The sequence below is a fragment of the Lemur catta genome, chromosome 21 (genome assembly GCF_020740605.2).
Source record: "Lemur catta isolate mLemCat1 chromosome 21, mLemCat1.pri, whole genome shotgun sequence".
Taxonomy (NCBI): Eukaryota; Metazoa; Chordata; class Mammalia; order Primates; family Lemuridae; genus Lemur; species Lemur catta.
This window is the reverse complement of record NC_059148.1, coordinates 27813174-27834162: the sequence shown is the minus strand read 5'-3', so window position 1 is coordinate 27834162 and position 20989 is coordinate 27813174. Positions and strand designations below refer to the sequence as shown.

The 20989-nt window shown below is 43.0% G+C and overlaps 2 protein-coding genes and 1 non-coding gene across 13 annotated transcripts in view; 1 reads left to right on the top strand and 2 right to left on the bottom strand.

Moving 5' to 3' along the window:
- Nucleotides 1-2017: 2017 nt before the first annotated feature.
- MTRFR (mitochondrial translation release factor in rescue) lies at nucleotides 2018-14192 on the bottom strand. 2 transcript variants are annotated; one of them, XM_045534957.1, is made up of 4 exons: nucleotides 14053-14192; nucleotides 4843-4950; nucleotides 4424-4729; nucleotides 2018-2586 (listed from the first exon to the last, which is right to left on the bottom strand). In XM_045534957.1, exons 3-4 carry the CDS (start codon nucleotides 4703-4705, stop codon nucleotides 2368-2370), a joined length of 501 nt encoding a protein of 166 aa, XP_045390913.1. In that variant the 5' UTR covers nucleotides 4706-4729; nucleotides 4843-4950; nucleotides 14053-14192; the 3' UTR covers nucleotides 2018-2367. The 2 variants fall into 2 exon arrangements, with proteins under 2 accessions (XP_045390913.1, XP_045390912.1); XM_045534956.1 differs by lacking the exon at nucleotides 4843-4950.
- Nucleotides 3348-3409, bottom strand: LOC123626321. The gene has a single exon (XR_006730807.1). It is a non-coding gene; the product is annotated as a U7 small nuclear RNA (small nuclear RNA).
- Nucleotides 14193-14347: 155 nt separating the features above from the next.
- MPHOSPH9 (M-phase phosphoprotein 9) overlaps nucleotides 14348-20989 on the top strand; it is a 43773-nt gene continuing 37131 nt past the window's right edge. For 7 of the 10 annotated variants that reach the window (XR_006730744.1, XM_045534948.1, XM_045534949.1 and 4 more), the window contains exons 1-3: nucleotides 14348-14502; nucleotides 16554-16818; nucleotides 19014-19123. Coding sequence is in view for 8 of the 10 variants with exons in the window: in XM_045534948.1 (XP_045390904.1) it covers nucleotides 19067-19123 (57 nt within the window). In the remaining 2 variants the exon portion in view is untranslated. Of the gene's footprint in view, nucleotides 14503-16553; nucleotides 16819-18966; nucleotides 19124-20989 lie in introns of those variants that run through there. The other 3 variants (XM_045534947.1, XM_045534953.1, XM_045534955.1) reach the window with 3 other exon arrangements.

The window sequence follows — 20989 nt, the reverse complement described above, 5'->3', positions numbered from 1 at the left end:
TTGAAGCCAGGAGTTCAAGATCAGCCTGGGCAACATAGCAAGACCCCATGTCTACAAGAAAATTAAAAAATTAGCTAGGGATGGTGGTTATATACCTGTATTCGCAGCCAGCTACTTGGAAGGCTGAGGTGGGAAGATCACTGGAGTCTAGGAGTGGGAGGCTGCAATGAGCTATGATTGCACCACTGTACTTCAGTCTGGGCAACAGAGTGAGACCCTGTCTCTAAAAATAAATAAAAATAAAACGGCTCCTCAATGAGAGGTAGGAGCTACCTGTCAAAGGGTGTTTTCTCACCTGGCCCTGACACATTTAGTGTGATGACATCATTAGCACAGTTGGCTGAGGAAAGAAAGTGTTCGCTAAGTCAGAGGGAGGATGCAGTGAAATGGCATTGTGGGTGTATTCTAACTGCAGAAAACTGAAGTGTATGCCAGGACAGAAAATAAGAAAAATGAAAGCAGAGTTACTGACTTGGCCCATTACCGCTCCCCGCCCTGTTAGGCCATTCTTAGTTCATAGGTGCTTACTTGTGAGCATTTCCTGGGTGCTATAGGAATCTTTTTCATAAAAATGTGGCCCCTAAACTCAAGCTAGCGCCTTCATCTGGTGCTCACTAGAAGAATGATCTGCTCTGTCTGGTGCTGGGGAAAAATTGGGTTGTGCTAGATGTGTCAAGACTCCACATGGTGGTCTCTGTCGGTGCCTTCCAGGGGGATTTTGAGTTAATTTTTACTTTCTACCTTAGGCGCTAGTCCCCGGTAATGAAGATTTGCCTTGGTGAGGGGTGGACTGAGTCGACGAGAGGTTTATGTGTGATGCAGGCAAGAGGCAAGGTTCCAGCTAGGAGACGTCTGAGGCTGGTAGGAATGGGTGCTGGGGGAGTGGGTGTCTTTGTGTCGTCGTTGTGCACGTGGCAGGAAGTGGCAAGGGTACCACAGAAGACAGATTGAAGCCTCTGTCCCTCTGGTCTAGAGCTCCACACTTCCCTTCCCACTGTTACCGGTTTCGTGTGTGTCATCGAGACCTTATCTTCGCAGGGGAGGTTGGGATGGAGAAAGGTCCTAGACACTCCAGCAGGAGGCACAGAATGAGAACTGCAGAGAATGCTCAAGTTTCCAGAGCAGGCCACCCATGGCGAGAAGAGCCTTAACTGGCAGCCTCAGAGATAGAGGTTTACTCGGGAGGATCTGGCCTGCTGGATGGACAGGTCTTCACTGCAGGAGTGAGGCAGGTCCTGTGTCTGGCAGGTCCTCTCACCTCGTGGTATTTTTCCCTACCTGTTTTATATGTGAGCTCCAGACGGGTTCTAACAACCCAAGTGATTAAGCATGGCTACGGAAAAAAACAAAACAAAACAAATAGTAAGGTCCAGTTCAGCTTGGGTGATACAAATTCACAAATCAGGCTCTGGAAGCATCATCTCTTATAAATCTACTTGCAAATCAACATACAGAGAATATGCGTATTTCTACATGAGAGACTTGGCAGCATACAGTCTATTAAGCTAATGGAGCAAATGGGCAAGTAACTGACAGACTTTTAATTCTTTTACCATCTTGTTTTCTCCTTTATTCTCTTAACCTGACATGAGGATAACTGACATCTGGTTGTCACTGAGCAATGGCCTCCCAGTGGATGACAAAGTGCCACTAAATGCTATTAATGTTTGACTCAATTCTCCAGGAAAAGGGATCTTACTGGCTGGGCATGGTAGCTCACATCTGTAATTCCAGCACTTTGGGAGGCCAAAGCAGGAGGATCGTTTGAGGCCAAGAGTTTGAGACTAGCCTGGGCAATAGTGAGACCCTGTCTCTGCACAAAACAAAAGAAAAAGAAAGAAAAAAAAAATTAGCCAGGCTTGGTGGTATGTAGCTGTAGTCCCAGCTACTCAGGAGAATCACTTGAGCCCAGGAGCTGGAGGCTGCAGTGAGCTATGAGGAGGATGCCACTGCACTCCAGTCTGGGTGACGGTGAGATGAGACACTTTTTTTTTTTAAAGAAAGACTTTACTAACAATGTTTTCAAAAAATTTTTTATTTTTAACTTATAATAAATTAAAAAAATCACATGAACAAACATGTAGCTGAAAATAAGGGGACAGCCTTCTGACTACTGCCCAGGCGAAGAGCTAGAACTGTCAGCCCCCCCAGAGCTGCATCACAATGGCAGCCCCTTTCCTCCCCCAAAGTTGCCACTGTCCTTTTACTGTCTGAAGCGTGCATTTCCATGTACTGTAGTTTAGTCCACCATTTACAAAACGGTGATGTCTTTTAAATCTGTCAAAAATATTCCTGTAGAAGTTCTGCGATCATGCTGGTGACGGGACTCACCACCGTTACTCCCTGGCAGCTTTGTCCGTTCTGCGTTCAGGGCACATTTTTACTCAATTCCCGGAGTTCCTTCAGTAGTTTCTTTTTTTCTAGGGTTTCCTTTGCTCTTTTTTTCCTTTCTTGCTTTTTTTTCTCTGCCTCTCGTTTTTCTTTGTGAACCGGACTGTTCTCACCATTGTAGAAAACGTCTACTTTCTCTTGTAGAATTTTCCGAGCTAGCCTTCTGTTTTGATCCACTGATCTCGTCTGATGGCACTGAAACAGACAGTATTTTATTGTGTGAAAACCACAGGATGTTAAGAGATGGACGGGACCTTAGAAGTCACTAAATTCAACCCATTTGCTTTGCAGATAGGGACAGGCCCAGAAGGCAAAGCCACCTGTCAGGAGTCCCCATGAGTCAGTGACAAAGTGAAGACCAGACTCTTTCCTGCCCCTGCCCCAGGCCTCTGCCTTATTCCGCACCCCAGCTGTATTCTGTGGCTTCTGCTGTGATTGTTTTATAATTAGGAGTGTTATTTTTGTTTAGAAGCAACAGTAGCCTTCAAATAACTTAAAGTCCCAAAAATAATTATGAAAACATCAACTGATGTATCTAGCTTGTGGCAGGGACAACCACTTTGTGTGCACCGCTCCTACACATAACATTATCTGAAGGAAGAAAATAGCATCTTCGTTAGTCAGCCATAGCATTCCTTAGATGACACCTTAGTTATGGGCGAGTGCCTTGCAAAGCTGTTTGATAAAAGAGAAATTCTGAAATTAGGATGAAATAATACTAAAAGCAAATGTGGAATACGTTATAAAATAGGTTGAATAAAAATTAACTGTCAGGTTTCAGAATTCTGTTATTCTGATTTTTTTTTCAAGGAGGAAAAGAAAAGTGATGAGGTTTTAAATGATAAGCTTTTGGCTCAAAAACGTGGCAGTGAAATACATCTATCAGGAACATGGAATTTGGGTTTGGTCCGAGTTGACTCCTATAAGTGGCAGGACCTTGGGCAAGTTACTTTTTTTTGGGTCTTCCAGTGAGGACCAGAACACCTGCTAGACAAATTCTAGAAGAGCTGTAACACTTTGGGCAAGTTACTTAACCTCTCTGTGCCTCAGACTGTGCATCGGTACCATGATGAAAGTCATGGCCACGGGGCTGAGTGCTCAGAACAGTGCCACCCAAATGTTCACGTGACCTGTAAGCATCTGCTATCAGCATTGTTACACGTGAAAACCTGCCTGTGCAGCCTCTTTCCTCTGCTGCCCCTCGAGGCTCGTGCTGCCTCTGGGCTCTCCACTGGTCCACGAGAAGCAGGATGGGTCTGCAGGAGCACTGACTGGGCTTGTCTTGCAGAGGCAGTGGGGTTACCACCACCAAACCAGGAAGAGATACAAAGCACTTCCTAGGGGTTTGGATTTTGTTGAAGGCTGGTGTTATTCTGAGCAGAGGTTTGTTTTTTATATAAAGAAGGAAGACTCGGGTAGCAGCTGTGCACAGCATTTTTTCTTCTGAGGCTGAAAATGGCTGGCCTCCATTAGCTCCCTGTCAGTCCTGTCTCCAGAAGGGGAGTATCACATTTACCAAAAGGAGACGGGGACATGGAAGACGTGGCCACTCTAACATCAATCAGCCAGGTCAACCAGGGGCTGAGCCTGCTACCTGCCAACCCAGGCCTGCTCAGGGACTTGGCGCCCACAGCGGTGCTGCCGAGCTCTGCAGCCAGCCTGCAGCTGGAGAGGCTTTGAAAGAACGAGCTGCCCAGGCACCTGCCTTTATCAGCCACCGCTTAGCTTTGTCAAGACACTGTTTCCCAGGCAGCAGCCAGACACCAGCGCTGTCTGCCAACTTCGTGGATGGCAGCAGTACCCTGGCTCCCAAGGATCCTGGAACCAGGCTCTGAGGCCGAGTGGAGGTTCTGGCTTAGGGAGGACTGCCTTGGGGCATGGGATGAGGTCCTGAGTGCCCTCCGCTGCAGGGCTGGAAGAGGGCGGCCTGTGCCAGAAGGAGGGTGCACGTCAGCCCGTCACCATCTGCACTCTGAGCTCTACTGTGGCCGCAGAAGCCCCCGGCCGGGCCTCTCCCGGCAGCTGCCGCTACCTTCACCACGATGCCCGAGGGGATGTGCTTCAGCACCACACAGTTGTTGGTTTTGTTGGTCGCTTGGCCCCCTGGACCATGCCCTTTCACAAACTGCTCTTCCAGTTCGTTCTCATCCAGGGAAAGCAGAGCAGGGCAATCCTTCTTGCCTGCCGTCGGGACTGCAGTGACAGCCATTCCTGGGGATAACAATGTCAGCTTTTCCCAAAGCTGGAGTCCCCATGGCACTGTGCAAATTCTGGTCAGGGATGCAGGAAAACGAAATAAACCTGGGGTGCTCATAAAGTGGCTCTGCTTGCTCCGGACCTGAATTAGACAAATAAAAAGACAGCTTTTCAGTAAGATGCATTTGCCCTCAGGATTGTACTTCCGGTTCTAAGCTTTTTATAAAACAATTCGAAGGATGACCCATCTGTTACCTTGGGTATTTAGGAAATGAGGAAAGACAGATGACTCAGCAAGACACCCCTCTCTGCCCGGCTCTCTCCAGCCTCCCCTGGTCTGCGGTGTCCTTACCAGTCCATGCCCTGCCGGGTAATAAATATTTTCTTATAACAGACCAAAAATAATCTTCAAAGCACCCAGAGGTACCGTTTTCTCAGGAAGAAGAGGTTTTGAGTGTGAAATTCTAAGGAACACGGCTGTAATTTGATAAATATTAATAAATAGTACATCAAGCAAGAATTGGGATCTGAATCAAGTGACAGTATTTAAATGGTTGAGAATCTTTGAAATCAAAATGTAAAGATGACAGTATGAGAGTCTATTTGATAGCTGAGCTTAAACAGTCTGACACAGTAAACATCACTATCAATCAGTGTCATGATTGTTGTTTTTTAATGTTTCCAGTTTCATGGATTTGAATGGGAACATCTGTTCCCTCGGACGCACTGCCAGTAACGTGATCCAACTGGTACTCGTCGTTAGAACTACCAAATCAACTCGTTTTTATCAAGGTGCCTGTTAGGTTCCAGATACCATGCAGGGTATAGTGAGGGATATGAGATGAAAAACAGCTAGACTTTGTCTTCATGGAGCTTACAGGCTAGCGAAGATACCAAAAAGAAAGTGTTAATCAATAATAACACTTTACCTTCTCAAGACACAGCATAAGGTTGAAATCACTTAGTTGACACGTGAATGGGACAGAGAATAGTAGCCATGAGGATATGGCAAATCCCACAGGTCTTTGCTGTTTTCCAGGGGTGCAAGGCAGAAGGCTCTGAAAGGTCTCCCGTGTGCACAGGGGTGAGCCACCACCTGGGCCTGCTTTCTCAGCTGGAAAACAGGTGAATTAGCCCTTCTCCACCCATCCCATAAAGACTTAAATAGATCAGAGAGGCAAGGCACCATGCCTTGGTCCTGTAATCCCATCACTTTGGGAGGCCAAGGTTGGAGGATAGCTCAAGACCAGGAGTTCGAGACCAGCCTAGGCAACATGGCGATACCCCATCTTTGAAAAACAAACAAACAAACAAAAAAACAGAGAAAAAAGTATTCCAGAAAGGGCTTTGTTGATAACTTTTGCAGCTTGAGACTGATTTGTAGTAAAATCTCTGTCACCCAGGTGGATCATGAGAATTACAAACTTGCTTTGCATGTTTTTTTGTTTTTTCTTAGACAGAGTCTGGCTCTGTTGCCTAGGCTAGAGTGCCATGGTGTCAGCCTAGCTCACAGCAACCTCACACTCCTGGGTTCAAGTGATCCTCCTGCCTCAGACCCCCGAGTAGCTGGGACTACCAGTATGGGTCACAACGCCTGGCTAGTTTTTTCTATTTTTGGTTGCCCGGCTAATTTTTTCTATTTTTCATAGAGACAGGGTCCCACTGTTGCTCAGTCCGGTCTCGAATTCCTAACCTCAAGCAATTGTCCTGCCTCAGCCTCCCAAAGGGGCTAGGATTATAGGCATGAGCCGGCCACGTATTTTTTTTTTTTTTTTTTTTTGAGACAGGGTCTTGCTCTGTGCCCAGGCTGGAATGCAGTGGTGTCATCATAGCTCACTGTAGCCTTGAAGTCCCGGGCTCATGCAATTCTCCTGCCTCGGCCTCCTGAGTAGCTAGGACTATAGGTGTGTGCCACCACGCCAGGCTAATTTTTGAATTTTTTGTAGAGACAGGGTCTTGCTATGTTGCTCAGGCTGGTCTTGAACCCCTGGCCTCAAGCAATTCTCCTGCCTTGGCCTTCCAAAGCACGGAGAGACAGTGGTCATCTTTAGAATGACGGCACAATTTTATTCATCTCTATCTCTGCTATTCCTATGGGAAGTAAATATGGTGAAACCTAACATAACATACTTTCCATGTCGATGCTAGTTTTCAATTCCATGATGGACATTAGGGTCTAAAGCTGTGTCTTTTTTTTTATGACATTCAGTGTGTTCTGTTAGTCCCAATGGGTGACAATTAAGATGATATTGGCAAGGTGCTTCTTGGCTATGAAGGGATATATCTTGAAATACAATGTGCCAATGAAAGTGATATTTTTAAAACTGGTTTTTGCCGGGCGCGGTGGCTCACGCCTGTAATCCTAGCTCTGGGAGGCCGAGGCGGGTGGATCGCTCGAGGTCAGGAGTTCGAGACCAGCCTGAGCAAGAGTGAGACCCCGTCTCTACCAAAAATAGAAAGAAATTATCTGGCCAACTAAAAATATATATACAAAAAAATTAGCCAGGCATGGTGGCTCATGCCTGTAGTCCCAGCTACTCGGGAGGCTGAGGCAGTAGGATCGCTTAAGCCCAGGAGTCTGAGGTTGCTGTGAGCTAGGCTGATGCCACGGCACTCACTCTAGCCTGGGCAACAAAGTGAGACTCTGTCTCAAAAAAAAAAATAAAATAAAATAAAACTGGTTTTGTTCAATGTGTATCAAATACTTTAGAGGTAGCCTCAAGAAAAGATAAACGATAAACCCTTTCTCTGAAATCTCTACAACAAAGAGTCAACTTACCTATAAACGAATAAATGAATAGACTAAGTCTTAATGTCCAAAATTTCCCTTTCCTTATTTCTGCTTTAAGTCCACAAAGCACAATTCCTTTGTGCATCAGACAGCTCATTGTCCCGGGTTAGATTCATTATGGAATGTGAGTCCAAGCCTCTCTTGGGGTTTCTCTTCCGCTAGTTACTAAATCTGACCGGGCAGGACAGCACTGGTATATAGTACAGTGACAAAGAGAGGAAGCAAGTCTGAGACAAGGCGAAACTCCCAGACAAAGGACAGAGAGGAGAGCGCTTTTATCAGCTGCTTTGTCACCAGCCCACTGTTTGAAATCTCCACCTCTCTGTCCTAGTTCAGAGCTGACAGACACCCTGGAAGGTCTCCCACCCAACTGGAGTTCGAGCAGGTCCCCAGTGTTCAGTTACTGGCTGCTTTGTTTAACAGCTAATTCCAGCAGCCAATCAGACGACTGTAGACACTTTTAGTATCTCATGTAGCTTTGGCCCAACTCCAGTGACTGCTAAAAATGACAAACACACCCATGGTTCCACTTCCCCAAAGTCCAAAGAATACGGATTGGATTTCAGTTTTTGTGATACCCACAGAGCAACCCAAAGTCTTTGGAAAACAATAAAAGCAGCTCAAATTATAGCTCATCATGACATTAAAAAAGAGAAAAAGAAGAATGGCACAGAGAAGTGCTAGTAAAGGGAAACCGCAGTCATGACAGCTTTGCCCCATTTCCATTCTGCAAGTGTGAGCTCAGTGAAGGCCGGCGACTTCCCCTTGGCTCTACTTTTCCTTTTATGATGGCTTCCACACTAAATGGCTGGTCACAGTTAAGGTTAAAGCTGCTGTCATTATCTGAGTCCTGTCCAACCTGGTCAAGTCCAGAGATAATAGGTCTGAGGACTTTAGAAAAGGGAATGTTAATCTGTTCAAGAATACTTTAGCCATCTATCTACTCAATGTCAGGCATGGGCCTCGGGAACCCAAGGAGCCTGTAACATAAAAGAAATTAAGACACCCATAAACACTCTACGTGCCATAGCTCAGAATGGATGGCATGCTACAGAGCAGTGATCCTCAAACTTTACTGTGCCCCCAATGTATTAAGTGGCCCCCTTCATTACTGGATCCAGCCAGCCCACATTCCCTCCTCTAGTTCCACATTCAACCCGATCCAAGGCAGACGTCTAGCTGCAGGGATGGCGTGTTCAACTCCGCAACAAGGCCTATGACTGGAGCAAACAATCACAGACTATAACTACATGTATCATGGTGACACTGTCACCAAGAGCTCTAACGCTCTGGAGAGAGGTAAGGGGGATGGTAATGGAATGCCTTTCCTCTCATGCCTCTAAGAGGGATAAAGGATATTTGAAGCTATTTTCAGGAAAGCATACATAAGATGTCAATTTCTGGACTCGCCTTCTCGATACCGTTTATCTAAAACTCACAGTTTAAGTATTTTTTTTTTTAGAAAGGTAGAACACTAGTTTCCCTTAGCCACAACTTTCATGGTAAATCAACCTTGTAGAAATTTCATTAAAGCTAATCAAAATAGGGTGCTTTAGGAAAGATGAGATGACTGCTAAACCTCTCAGCAGTCTCATCACTCAAACTTTACTGTGTATACGATTCACCAGGGAGTCTTGTTACTGTGACACTGCTTCATTGGGTCTAAGGTGGGGCCGGAGACTCTGCATTTTTTTTAAGAGATGGAGGTCTCGCTATGTTGCTCAGGCTAGATTCGAACTGAGCTCAAGTGGTCCCCCCAGCCTCAGCCCCCCGAGTAGCTGGGACCATAGGCGTGCACTGCCATGCCTTCTTGGACTCTGCATTTCCAACCAGCTCTCAAGTGAGGCTGCTGCTGCTGCTGCAGGGCCCACACTTTGAGTGGCCTGGCCAAGGGCTTTCAGCAAGGGGGCTGCCTGTAGCCTGGCGTTTAGGATTGTCCGACTGCTTGACGAGAGCCCTAGGATCACGACGGCAATGATGGAGACTGAGAAGGTGTAAAGGAGTGTGACAGGATGGCAAGGAAATCATCTAGAAAAAAGAATTAAAGGAATATTGACTTGAGCTAACACAGACGGTGACATAGTAACATGGGGACTGAGAAACTGGGTCATCGGAAGAAAAAAAAGAACACCCAAAATGTCACCTCTGTTTTGTTAATATTCTAAAACAGTGCTGTCCAATAGAAATCTAATGCTAGCCACATGTGAAATTCTAAATTTTCTAATAGTTACATTAAAAAGAATAAGCAGATGATTAATTTGAATATATTTAACCCAACATATCCAAAACATTATTTCAACATGTAATGAATATAAAAAAGAGACAAGTTTTTAAAATATGAATAGTCTTCAAAATTTGGGGTGTATTCGTACTTATAGCACATCTCAGTTCAGACCAGCCACACTTCGAGTGCTCCCTAGCCATTGCGCGGGTGGCTACGGTGGTGGATGACGTGGATCTAGAATCTTGCTACTCGAAGTGTGGCCCACAGAGTGGCAGCAGCAGCACCAGCACCACTTGGGAGAACAGGCATTTTAACAAGACCTGCAGGTGATCCAGAGGCACATTACAGTTTGACAGATGTTGCACAAGAACACAGGAATCAGCAAGTTCTGCTGGCTGCTAAGACAGACACTTTGAAAAGCTGTTGTTTCTTATTTTCGTAACATTTAAGGAGTTAAGACCAGAATTCAGGAGTGCTGATTTCCTACTTACTCCCATCCTGTCTCTCCCTCAATCAGGAGCTGGAACCACAGGTCTCAAAACAATGACCTAATACCTGGTTAAGGACCAAACACAGTGAGCTCAAACCGACCAAGGCGCGATGTTGTTGCTCTGAAAATACAAAATGGCCAGCTGATGGCACCAGAAGCTTAAGTGTGAGGAGAATGACTTTCTAGGAAATGCTTGATAATAATTCATGTTTCAAAAGTGTGTTTTTGTGCTCCCTGCAAAATGGAAGTTTAAAAAAAAGTAGCCTTTCTCCTTCACATCTAGCTCATCCTCCAGTTCTAGACGCCTGAAGTCCTTGTAAGGGTGGAGACACCTCTCCACACGGAATCGCTGAGTATTGCAGGTTAGCCTTGAAACAGACCACATATGTCATTGCCCCGGTGTGGGGTTTTACTGTGAAGATGAAGAACGCTTCATCCACAGTAAGTGTTTACAGATAATTATTTCTCAAACAAAGAAAGCATAATGGATTGAGCAGAAAATGCAGAGCTGTTTGTTATCTTTGATTTTGGGGGACAAGAGGAAAAGAAGACTATTCTGTCTGGTCTAAATTTAATAGGCTTCTTGCTGCTGAGTTCAAGACACAACTAATGAAGTATTTAAAGAGAAAAGTATTCAATTCACACTCTACCAACTTCCACAGAGAATTACACCTGTCCTATTTATGTGCATCACATTTCTTCTATTTAAGGCATCTAACAGGAACTTTATAAGATTTTTGGAGACAGGTTCTCATTCTGTTGCCCTGGCTGGAGTGTAGTGGTGTCATCACAGCTCACTGCGACCTCAAACTCCTGGATATAAGTGTATAAAAAAACACCTGGATTTAAGTATATAAAAAAAACTCCTGGGTTCAAGTGATCCTCCTGTCTCAGCCTCCTGAGTAGCTGGGACTACAGGCATGCGCCACCATGCCTGGCTAATTTTTTGTAGAAATGAGGTCTCACTATATTACCCAGGCTAGCCTCAAATTCCTGGCCTCAAGCCATCCTCTTGCCTCAGCCTCCCAAAATGCTAGGATTACAGGCGTGAGCTACTGTGCCTGGCCTGGAACTTTATACAATTTATCAGCTACACTGTTAAAACAGAAACACATAAAAAAGCAGCAATAGTAGCACTCCTCATTTTCTAGAAGTGTCATAGCTTATATTACCATTAATGACGCCCTGTATTTGTTTAGGACTTAAACATTCCCAAAGCACTTTCAAAATTATTGTATTTAACACATATAAAGAAAATAAGGGGTGCACACTATGTGTGGACTATCTCAGGAAGACTTATTTTGGAAAATCATTAGGTTTTCAATTTTTGAAATTAAATTCATCCTTTCTATAGCTTGTTTCATTACTAGATCTGTTCTTTTCCCAGTTCCTTAGGCAATGTTAGCTCATTTCCCTTAACTTTCTCTTCTTGACTCTATCTCCTTTTTTTTTGTTCCAGAAAGGGCACACTGCACAGGAGTGTGAGCTTTGTAGTCAGTGTGTCCTGCCTTCAATGTCTCAACTCCATGATTCACTTTCTCTGCAACTTTGGCCACTTTTCCTCATTTGTAAACCTAAGGTGAGAACAAAGTCATATATGTTGCCACAAACGTAAAGCACTTAGTGCTCATTAAATGTTAGTACTTCAGGTCCCTAACTACAAGGCTGAAGAACCTCTGACTAACATACTACATAAGCTGTGGTCTTATGGCACAAACCCGATCCAGAAACTGATTATTTTTCATGGGCTCTGAGCGAAAGGCATCCAGAACAGTGACCTGCAAATTATGTTACATGGTATGGTCCAATTTAAGAAGTACATGGAGTGGTACAGTCCAATTTAAGAAGTACATGGAAACCACAACATTACTGGAAAACATGCTATTTGGTGGAGTCATAATTCTGGTCTATGAAATCAGGTGCCAAGGAGATTATTATGATGCCAAAAATACAGCCTGACATCCTAGCTGGCTGATGTTGAAAGATAAAAACCACCTTCACGGAAGTAAATCCTGGTTTGAACATGAATATCTTTAGGAATTACGTAATGTAGAAAAAAATCATGAAAGATGGGAAAGATTAAAGTTTTATTGTTTCTCAGTTTTTGCTGTGGAGAAGTTCCTCCAAACAACAAACCTTTTGGACATAAAAATCAATGACACAAAGTAACACCCTGGTTAAGACTCTACATGCCTCAAGCCATTATCAACTACTGTTATTGAATAGCCTGATCAGATGGAAAAGATCTCCACTCAGAAAGCTGTCAATTTAAAGTCTTCAAGACAAATAAGAAATACTTGAGTAATTCTAGCTTATAATAAAATCGTATGGTAACCATACCATTATAAGGCCATAAAATAGTGGTGTAAGTTTGCTTACAAGTAGTGCAACATCTCCAGTATGTGGGGGGGAGGTTATTTAGATTAGATGAATAGTTATTATACTTAATACATTCACTTGAATTTTTGAAGACTTCTACTCTGTTTTATATATTCAGAAATAGTTTTTTTGGCTTTACAAACTACATTTTAATCTGCTGATAAGGCTTTGAAAAAGGCATTTCTTCTGCCTAGTGCTATCAGTCAAAGGCAATTTCCAAGTTTAATTTTTTTAAATGAAGATCTTACCAAAGAGCTAAACCTAGGGTAAGAAGTATGGTGTAAATAACCTTACCCACATATGTCACTGCATGATTTGGTTTACAAGGTAATGCAGATAATCAGAATACTAGTTCCTAAACATGTTGGGTTATTAAGACATTAATGGATTTAAAAAATTACCTAAAATCACATTGCCAAAACCAAAAAACATACACACCCAAACTGAACACAGCCCATTGGATTTTGTAGCCAAAAGCAATGATCTACTGCCTCTTACATGGTTAATACCTAATCACTAGCACTCACTTTTGGAATTAATATTTTTCTTGTGGGGTTAACATTGTTCTTGTAGGGAAACACACCTCTCTGCCTAGAGCTGTCTCAGGAATTCACACTTCTCAATTCTGTGGGTGCAAGATTCTACAGTGACTCAAACAATAGATTGTGTGACCAACTGAAGTTAGTGCTAAAACGGTTGCTTTTCTTTGGTGGGCTTGAAAATGTGGTCACTGAAAACAGCCCTGTGCTTAAAGACAATTTTGGTGTTACATGAGAATAATATTGACTGGTGGATTAACACAGTTGGGGTAGTGTGTCAATTTAAGCTTGAGATCTTACGTACACTGGTGGGGTTTTGGACAGAGATTGAATTTTTACTGTTGAAAAGGAATTGGTAAGTATTCTTAGGAGGCTCAGATGAGATGGGATGTCTCTTGGCAGATCTGTCATTCCAGGGGCAAATAAAATATAGCTCCCGTGTCCTGGCTTCTCAGTGCTACTTTTGGCACACCTAAGTGATAGTGCCTCGGAAGTCCCTTTACTACGGGCCAGGACACTTGGAGGGAAATCTGAGAGCTGGAAGAGCCTCAGGGGCTGAACAGCGCGCATGGAAAGGCTGGGGGCCCGCGGGGAGGAGGGCGGGTTCTCTGTGGCCCTTCAAACGCCTAGCAAGGGCAGTGCTGACACCTGCTATGTGCCAGGCCTAAAACAGGCTCTGGTGCGTGGTCAGAGCTCCATCCCGCTCTGCCGAGCAAGTCAATGAGGATCCTTGTACTTCTTGGGCCTCCGTGGAACTGTTTTCTCCAGGGCAGTCTCTCCTCCTCTCTCCCACCCCGCAGTGCTGGAAAAGCCCCAGGCCCGACCTCCCGCAACCTAGGGTACATCAGGCCCAGAGGAAACCAAGCTCAGGTATCAGGGCCGGCTCCAGCTCACCGCCAGCGGGGCCTCAACTAAGCTGGCTGCGCGACTCGGGGTAGCAGGCCGGGAAAAGCGCAGGAATCCTGGCTCCTTGTCCTGTATCCAGAGCCCTTGACAGTCGTAGGCAGCCATAAGAGTACCTGGCTTTCCCGCGGACGCTTACCTGGTGTCAGGATCGGCCTCCCGCCCCCAACGTTCCGGGAGACCCTGGATCTCTGCAGAAGAGAGTTCGCAACGCGTTCCTGGGTCTGCGCACGCGCGGTACCCTTGTCCCGGGTTCCTTCACCGGCCTGAGGCTCATTCTTACTAACTGCGCATGCGAGAAGCTGAAGCTTCTTTCCCGCGTGGCAGCGGTAGGTTCCCAGAGAGCCAATCAGAGGGGGAGACTTGACCGCAGTCCCACCCCCACGGCCACTCCCCCGGTGTTGGACATCCCTGTTTGGCTGGAGAGGCGCAGACGGGGAGGACGCGCCCTCCGCGCTCGGCTGTCCCCGCCCCCTTCCCAGCGGCCAATCGCTGGCGAGACGCCGGGCGCGCGCACGCTCTCTCGAGTTTAACGGTCGCGAGATGCCGCTCGCCCTACCCTGACATCGGCAGCGGGAGCGGCGGCCAGGTAAGCGGCCGCTGGCCTGCGGGGAGCTGCCGGCTGCGGGGGGCAGGGGAGGAGACTTAGGAGACACTGTCTTAGCGGACCTTTGGGTGTGCTGAGGGGGTCAGAATGAGGGGAGACGACTGCCAGGTGACGCGACCCCACCGCAGCCCGCTGGGGTGTGGGGGCTCTGCTGGGCTGCCGAGCGCCTTTTCTAGGCTCTGTATCTTTGAGTGACACCCGCGCGGCCCAATGGCAGAACGCTCTTCCCGAGGGGCGGGGGGCTTGTGGTTTTTTTTTTTTTTGGACTAGGTGCCTCGGCTTCCTTTTGGAGTCACAGTTGTCGTTGCTGGAGCGGTGGCTTTTCCTCCGTCCTCTCCGCTTTCTGTGGCTTAGGCGACTGCGTGGGTTCTCCCTCGCCTTCCCACTTGGACCCGAGAAGCCGCCACCAGCAGTTGAGGTCGGGCTGTGAGCTCGAGAGTAGCAGGACCTGGCCTCAACTCTGAAGCCACCCTTCTCTCCCCGCGGTCGCCTTCTTTTTCCCTTTAATGGCCCCCCACCCCCGCCCCCGCACCCCACCCCCGCTGGAGAAGCATCCTTGAATTTCTAGTGGTTTTCCATCTGGATCTACTGCATCCGGATTGCCTCAGCGGGGAAATAGATGGGGTTGCAGGTCCCCCTCCCTGGAGAGCTTGTGATTTCCAGGTATAGAGCAAGGTGATTGGAATCCAGGTATCTCTGTTGCCAGTTGGAAAGGGCAGCCCCTGACTTTTTCAGTGCCCCATTTGTCGTTGGCGATGAGCTGAGCCACTGGGGAGAAATTCGCTTAGTTAGGTCCTGTTACCCTTCGCTTTCACACCTGTCCCGGAAGGAACTGATTCCTTGATGAGCTGATGTGGGGTTTTTTTTTTTGTTTTTTTGTTTTTTTGGTGTAGTGCTTTTATAAAACCAGGCCCTAGAGAAGTGGGAATCTGGAGGAACTGAAATACTAATTTTCCTCTATTGCGCTCTTCTAAACTTTTCATTTTTGTAGGCAGCAGAGGTTTTCTTTTTCTTTTTTTCTTATTTTTCTCCTGCTCTCTCGCTTTTTTAAATGTACGACTTCCCTAAGAAGGAGGCATATTGTTTGATTTGTTATAGTCAGTTTGCCACTGTATACCCAGCTTCAGTGAAATTTTAGTTACCCTGACAAATAGTTTATTTTTAAGGAGTAATAAGTGCACAGATACAAAAGGTCATATGGTGGAAAATGTTCATCCAGCCAATGAGGAGGCAACTTGTTTAATTAGCTCTTTTTAATGCAAATTAGATATGAAGTAGTTCAGTTCTTCTAGTCACTATGTAAACCAGCATGTATTCTTGGTATAATTTATTAAACAAATGAACAAGGCCTGTAAGTATTCCAATTGTTACATAATAGAATTGTGTCTATAACTTTAATTATTAAACATGTAAAATTCTGAAATATGATATTAAAATATGCTACTTTTCCAAATTACTTTTAATGTGGGTTTTTTTGCACTATATAGTTCACATACCATAAAATTCACCCTTTTAAAAGTGTACAATTGAGTGGTTTTTAATATATTCACAAGGTTGTACAACCATCACCACTATCTAATTCCAGAACTTTTTCATCATCCCAAAAAGAGACCCTATACCCACTGCAGTCACTCCCATTCTCTCCTTCCCCCAGCTCTTGGCAACCATTAATCTACTTTGTCTTTATGGATTTGTGTATTCTAGATATTTTATAGAAATGAAATCATACAGTATATGGTCTTTTGTGACTGGCTTCTTTTGTTTACCTAGTGTTTTCAATGTTCATCTACATGGTAGCATGTTTCTTTCCTTTTTATTGGTACCTAATGTTCCATTATATGGATAATCCACATTTGTTTATCCATTTGTCTACTAATGGACATTTGATAATAACATTTTGGTTATTATGAATTATGTTGCTATCCTTGATGTCAATTTGTAAGAAAGAAGTCAAGGTTTCCAAAGCCATGAAAAGACATTTGCTAGGTTTAGTGGCCTTTTATGGTAGTATTTTTTTCCTCATTCATTTTCAGACTCTCTTGGAAGTTTAGGATATTTCGTGGTTGTGAATGTTAGCAACTGAAAATGCCGGTAGACGATGAAGCATCTGAAGATGACACGGATTCAGTTTCCTCAAACAGTCAAAGAACCTTTATTTTCAAATAAAAGAGTATAACAATTTCTGTACATTATGGGAGATTTTGACCTGGTGAAAACCTTACAGAAAACTTCATCTTCTGTAGAATCTGATATCAAAAATTTTCCCCATTCTCTTGGACTGAACTTAAATACCAATAGGTAAGAAAAGGGGGTAGATATTCTTTAACGTCACAGCAAATCACAATAGCTTTATTTGCATAGTTTACCAACTTTACCAAATAGTGTTATAGTTACTGATTTGTATTTGTTTTAAAAAAAGAATTATGATTGGGAACTGTTCAAGGATAGTTATTTAAGAATAGTTTCAGTCCTTCCATGTTTTTCATTTCTCCAAGAAATGTACTTTTGCATGAGGAACGTTGTGAAAACGTGTTTTGCTAGTTGTAGTTTCCTTTACACTTCTTTTGTTTTTGGTAAATTACAAGTGTATCTTTAAAATTTAATTGCTTAAATATTATTTATACATTTTTAAATTAGTGATACAAATAATGTTTTACATTGCAGACATACTTCACCAATCTGGAAAGTATTAATAGCAATTAAAGTTGAATATTAGGAAGTAAGCAAAAAGCAGAGTCTGAGTAGACAAAATAGATGTTATCAAACAATGTGCTTCATGCATTTTATTTTTAAAGTATTCCATGGTTGGTTGTTTTCAAAATTTTTTTTTATGGCTCCCGACACAGATTATCATGGTTTGTTTTTAATCAGAGCCTGTTTACTTTCAATTTGCACATAGTCTGCCAAGCTTGATTATTTGGTTTCCAAATTTATAGTAGCTTAGAAATAGCAAAGAGGCAGGGACCATCGGAGAGGAGATCACCTATAAAAAGCAGGTACAAGAAGGGAAAAACACAGCATTCTGGGGCCTCCTGATAAAGAGGCAAATAGCTTTGTTATTATTATTATTTTATTTTATTTTTTAGAGATGAGGTCTCACTCTGTCGCCCAGGTTTGGGTGCGGTGGCTCAGCCATAGCTCACTGCCACTTCCAAACCCCGGGCTCAAGCGATCTTCCTGCCTCAGCTTCCTGCATGGCTGGGGCTACAGGTGCGCACCACCACACCTGGCTTAAATTGGGTATAATAAATAGCTTTTTAAAATTGTTCATTCTCTGCCCTTTTCAGGAGGAAGTTAAGACAGCTTAGAAGAATATGTAAAATAAAACGAGAAAGCATAAATTAAAGTAGGGTGAGAGGAAATTTTCAAAAACTTGGGAAATGGTCCAAAATAGATGTCAGCTACAGTAATCTATATGTACTTGCTAAAAGTTGGCCAACATTTTGTTTCTTGAATCACTGTGTGGCCCCGTTAAAGTCCAGTTCTAGAAGAAATTCCCTTTAGAACATACTGTTTGATTTTTTTTTCTGGAGGAACCTAAATAGGCCTTGCTAATGAAAGTTATGTAATTGAACTTGTCGCCCTTTCATCATGACTGGCAGTTAAATTGGCCACATTTAAACTCAGTCATAATGACTGTGTAAACCCCTGTCCACAACATGTTATGTTGTTCTTTCCTTTGAATTTTTATTAATATTTTATCTGCCCCTAACTTTATAATTTTACTATTTTCACCAGTGTTCTCGTTTCAAAAATTCTTTGTGAAACAAAGCAGAGTATCATGTAATAAATAAATGAAAATGACCTTTTGGTGACTGGATTTTAAACAAATTTTAATGTCCTGAATTATACTTTGGTTATAAAACACATCTGAAGTAAACTCATCTCAGCTTTGGTAAAGCAGTCCTCCCGGAAGGAAGCAGTGCTGTTTTACACATAAATAAGCTAAATAGGTCGTGAATGTTTGCTGCTAATTTGCTTGGTGCAGCTTTTATTCAGTGATAGCACAGAGATAAGCATCAGCTTATCGCACCAAATTAAGGGGATCCAATTAATGGGATTTGACTGTAATTCTAGGCAGTAGAAAAAGAATCCCGACTACACAATGAAGGGCTGTTCTTAAAGTGGGGTGAGATAATCCTCTGGAATAATTTAGATCAGAGAAGCTGGGCATTTTTCTTACTGTTTAGCACAAACTTTATTTTCTGCTGATACTTTGGACTGTTCTCTCACTTCTAGAGGTCTTTCTCTTGTGTTCTTACACAGTGCCGTCTTTTCACTGTTATTTCTGTTTTGTGGACAAACTTATCAGATTTTCAACAAATGAGGTGCCATTAGAAGGATTAAATATCAGTGGTTTTGTACTGCTCTGCTAAATCTTGAACTGCTGAATTATTCAACACTTTGGTAGAATGAAGAAAACCATTTGAATTATTTATGTTTCAACAGAAGTAGTCCCCACCTTAGTACAAATGGGGTATCCTCTTTCTCAGGGAAGACCAGACCATCTGTCATTCAAGGGACAGTTGAAGTCCTGACTTCTTTAATGCAAGAGCTACAAAACAGTGGAAGGACTGACTCCGAACTTTGGAAAAACTGTGAGGTATCTAGTTTTATTTTTGGAATTTTAATTATATTTAAACATACCTCTGCTGAACTCTTAATTATTAGAAACTTACATCCTGAAGAGCATGACAATTAAGTTATTGCTAACATGTCAAGTATATTAATTGTGGAACAAGATTGAACAAATGTGGAAAAGGTAATCGAAAGTATTTTTTTAAATACATGTGATTAGATGTACTAATTTGTATATTAAATGTGAACTAAAATGTCTTTTCAGAGAACTGAGAATCTGAAAATTATTAAAATTGTTAGTAATCATAATGTGTTAAATAACTTATATGGAATTGTTATCATTTTGGAAAAAAATTCACTTTGAAATATTTTGAATGTTCTAATTATAAATTAAGGCTTCTATTTAGTAACTTATTACCTTCAGCTGTGATACATTGCATTCTATTACTTTCAGATCAGTGGTTCTTTGGTCTGTCGGTTAAATTGTGATATAAAAATTTAACAGTTAAAAGAATACTTATGTAAATTTTGTTTCATAGAATAATGCTCAAGGTAGACTTTCCCAACACTAGATTTAGTAATGCTTTATAGAAATGTGTAAAACACATTACACTCTTAGTACTAGATTTTGTTTTAAACATTAATCATACTTTTAGAGCCATAATTTGTGTTGTTTTCAGAATGTTGAGTAAGTGGAATGAAAGATTACTTGGTTTAGGAATTCGGTAGCAGCCACTGCTTAGTGTAATTACTTATGTTTATTATCCATGATTATTGAAGTTATAAAAATGACTATTAATATCTACTTTAAAAATTGAGTTTATATACTTTTAATGTTCTTTCTATATAACAATCAGTATATGCTAATGCCAAAGACCTCTAAAATGGCATTGTAAATGATGAGATTAAAAACGGAATGTTAGTTGGATAATCGTAGCATTTTGGGAGGCTGAGGCAGGGAGATTGCTTGAGGCCAGGAGTTTGAGACCAGCCTGAACAAGAGTGAGACTCCATCTCTACAAAAAATAGAAAACTTAGCTGGGTGTTGTGGCATGCACCTGTAGTCCCAGTTACTTGGGAGGCTGAGGCAGGAGGGTCACTTGAGCCCAGGAGTTTGAGGCTGCAGTGAGCTATGATGACACCACTGTACTCTACCAAGATGACAGAGTGAGATTTTGTCTCAAAAAAAAAGATACTTTTAACTTGGACATAATATGATGTATACTTCTTGGCCATTTCAGTAAAATTTCTTGAATTTGTATATTTTTATAGATTGATTGATTGAGACAGAGTCTTGCTCTGTCACCCAAGCTAGAGTGCAATGGTGGCATCATAGCTCGTTGCAACCTCAAACTCCTGGGCTTAAGTGATCCTCCTGAGTAGCTAGGACTATGAAATTCATAGATAATATAACCTATCTGTACCCACTTTAAAAAATCAATATACTATCCTAAATGTGATATAAAGGAGAACTAAAAGTTATAATATGTAAATGCTCAATCACTTCTTCACTGGAAGACACAATGAAATAGTCTGATGTTGACCTGTACATAGATTCTCTGTGAATGCAGCAGCTGCAAACACAGACTGATTCAGTGTGATGTGTTGATGATCCAGGTAGTATGAGCAGCACCTCCACTGGTGACATGGTTTTCTGAAAGGGTGACCAATTTCTGATGAAATTCTGAAACTTGTTTGGTTTTGGTGATTTGAGAGCAGTGCAAGATAGTTTATAATATAAAGTGAACAGGATAGCTCTTCATTGTGGCGGACTGTCCTATGATTTGCATACTTGGACCCTGCCCACTACATGCCAGTGATGCCCCCTCCCTCTATGAAGACCATAACCCTATAGATTTCTAAAATGCAGTTGCCTCCCCATTGAGATCAC

What these genes read in the sequence shown, in the direction of transcription:
- MTRFR (XM_045534957.1), bottom strand. Translation starts at nt 4,705, where the DNA reads ATGAGCACCCCAGGTTTATTTCGTTTTCCTGCATCCCTGACCAGAATT. An exon ending in CCTCGGGCATCGTGGTGAAG is followed by an intron (nt 2,587 to 4,423) that starts GTAGCGGCAGCT and finishes TGTCTGTTTCAG; the next exon opens with TGCCATCAGACGAGATCAGT.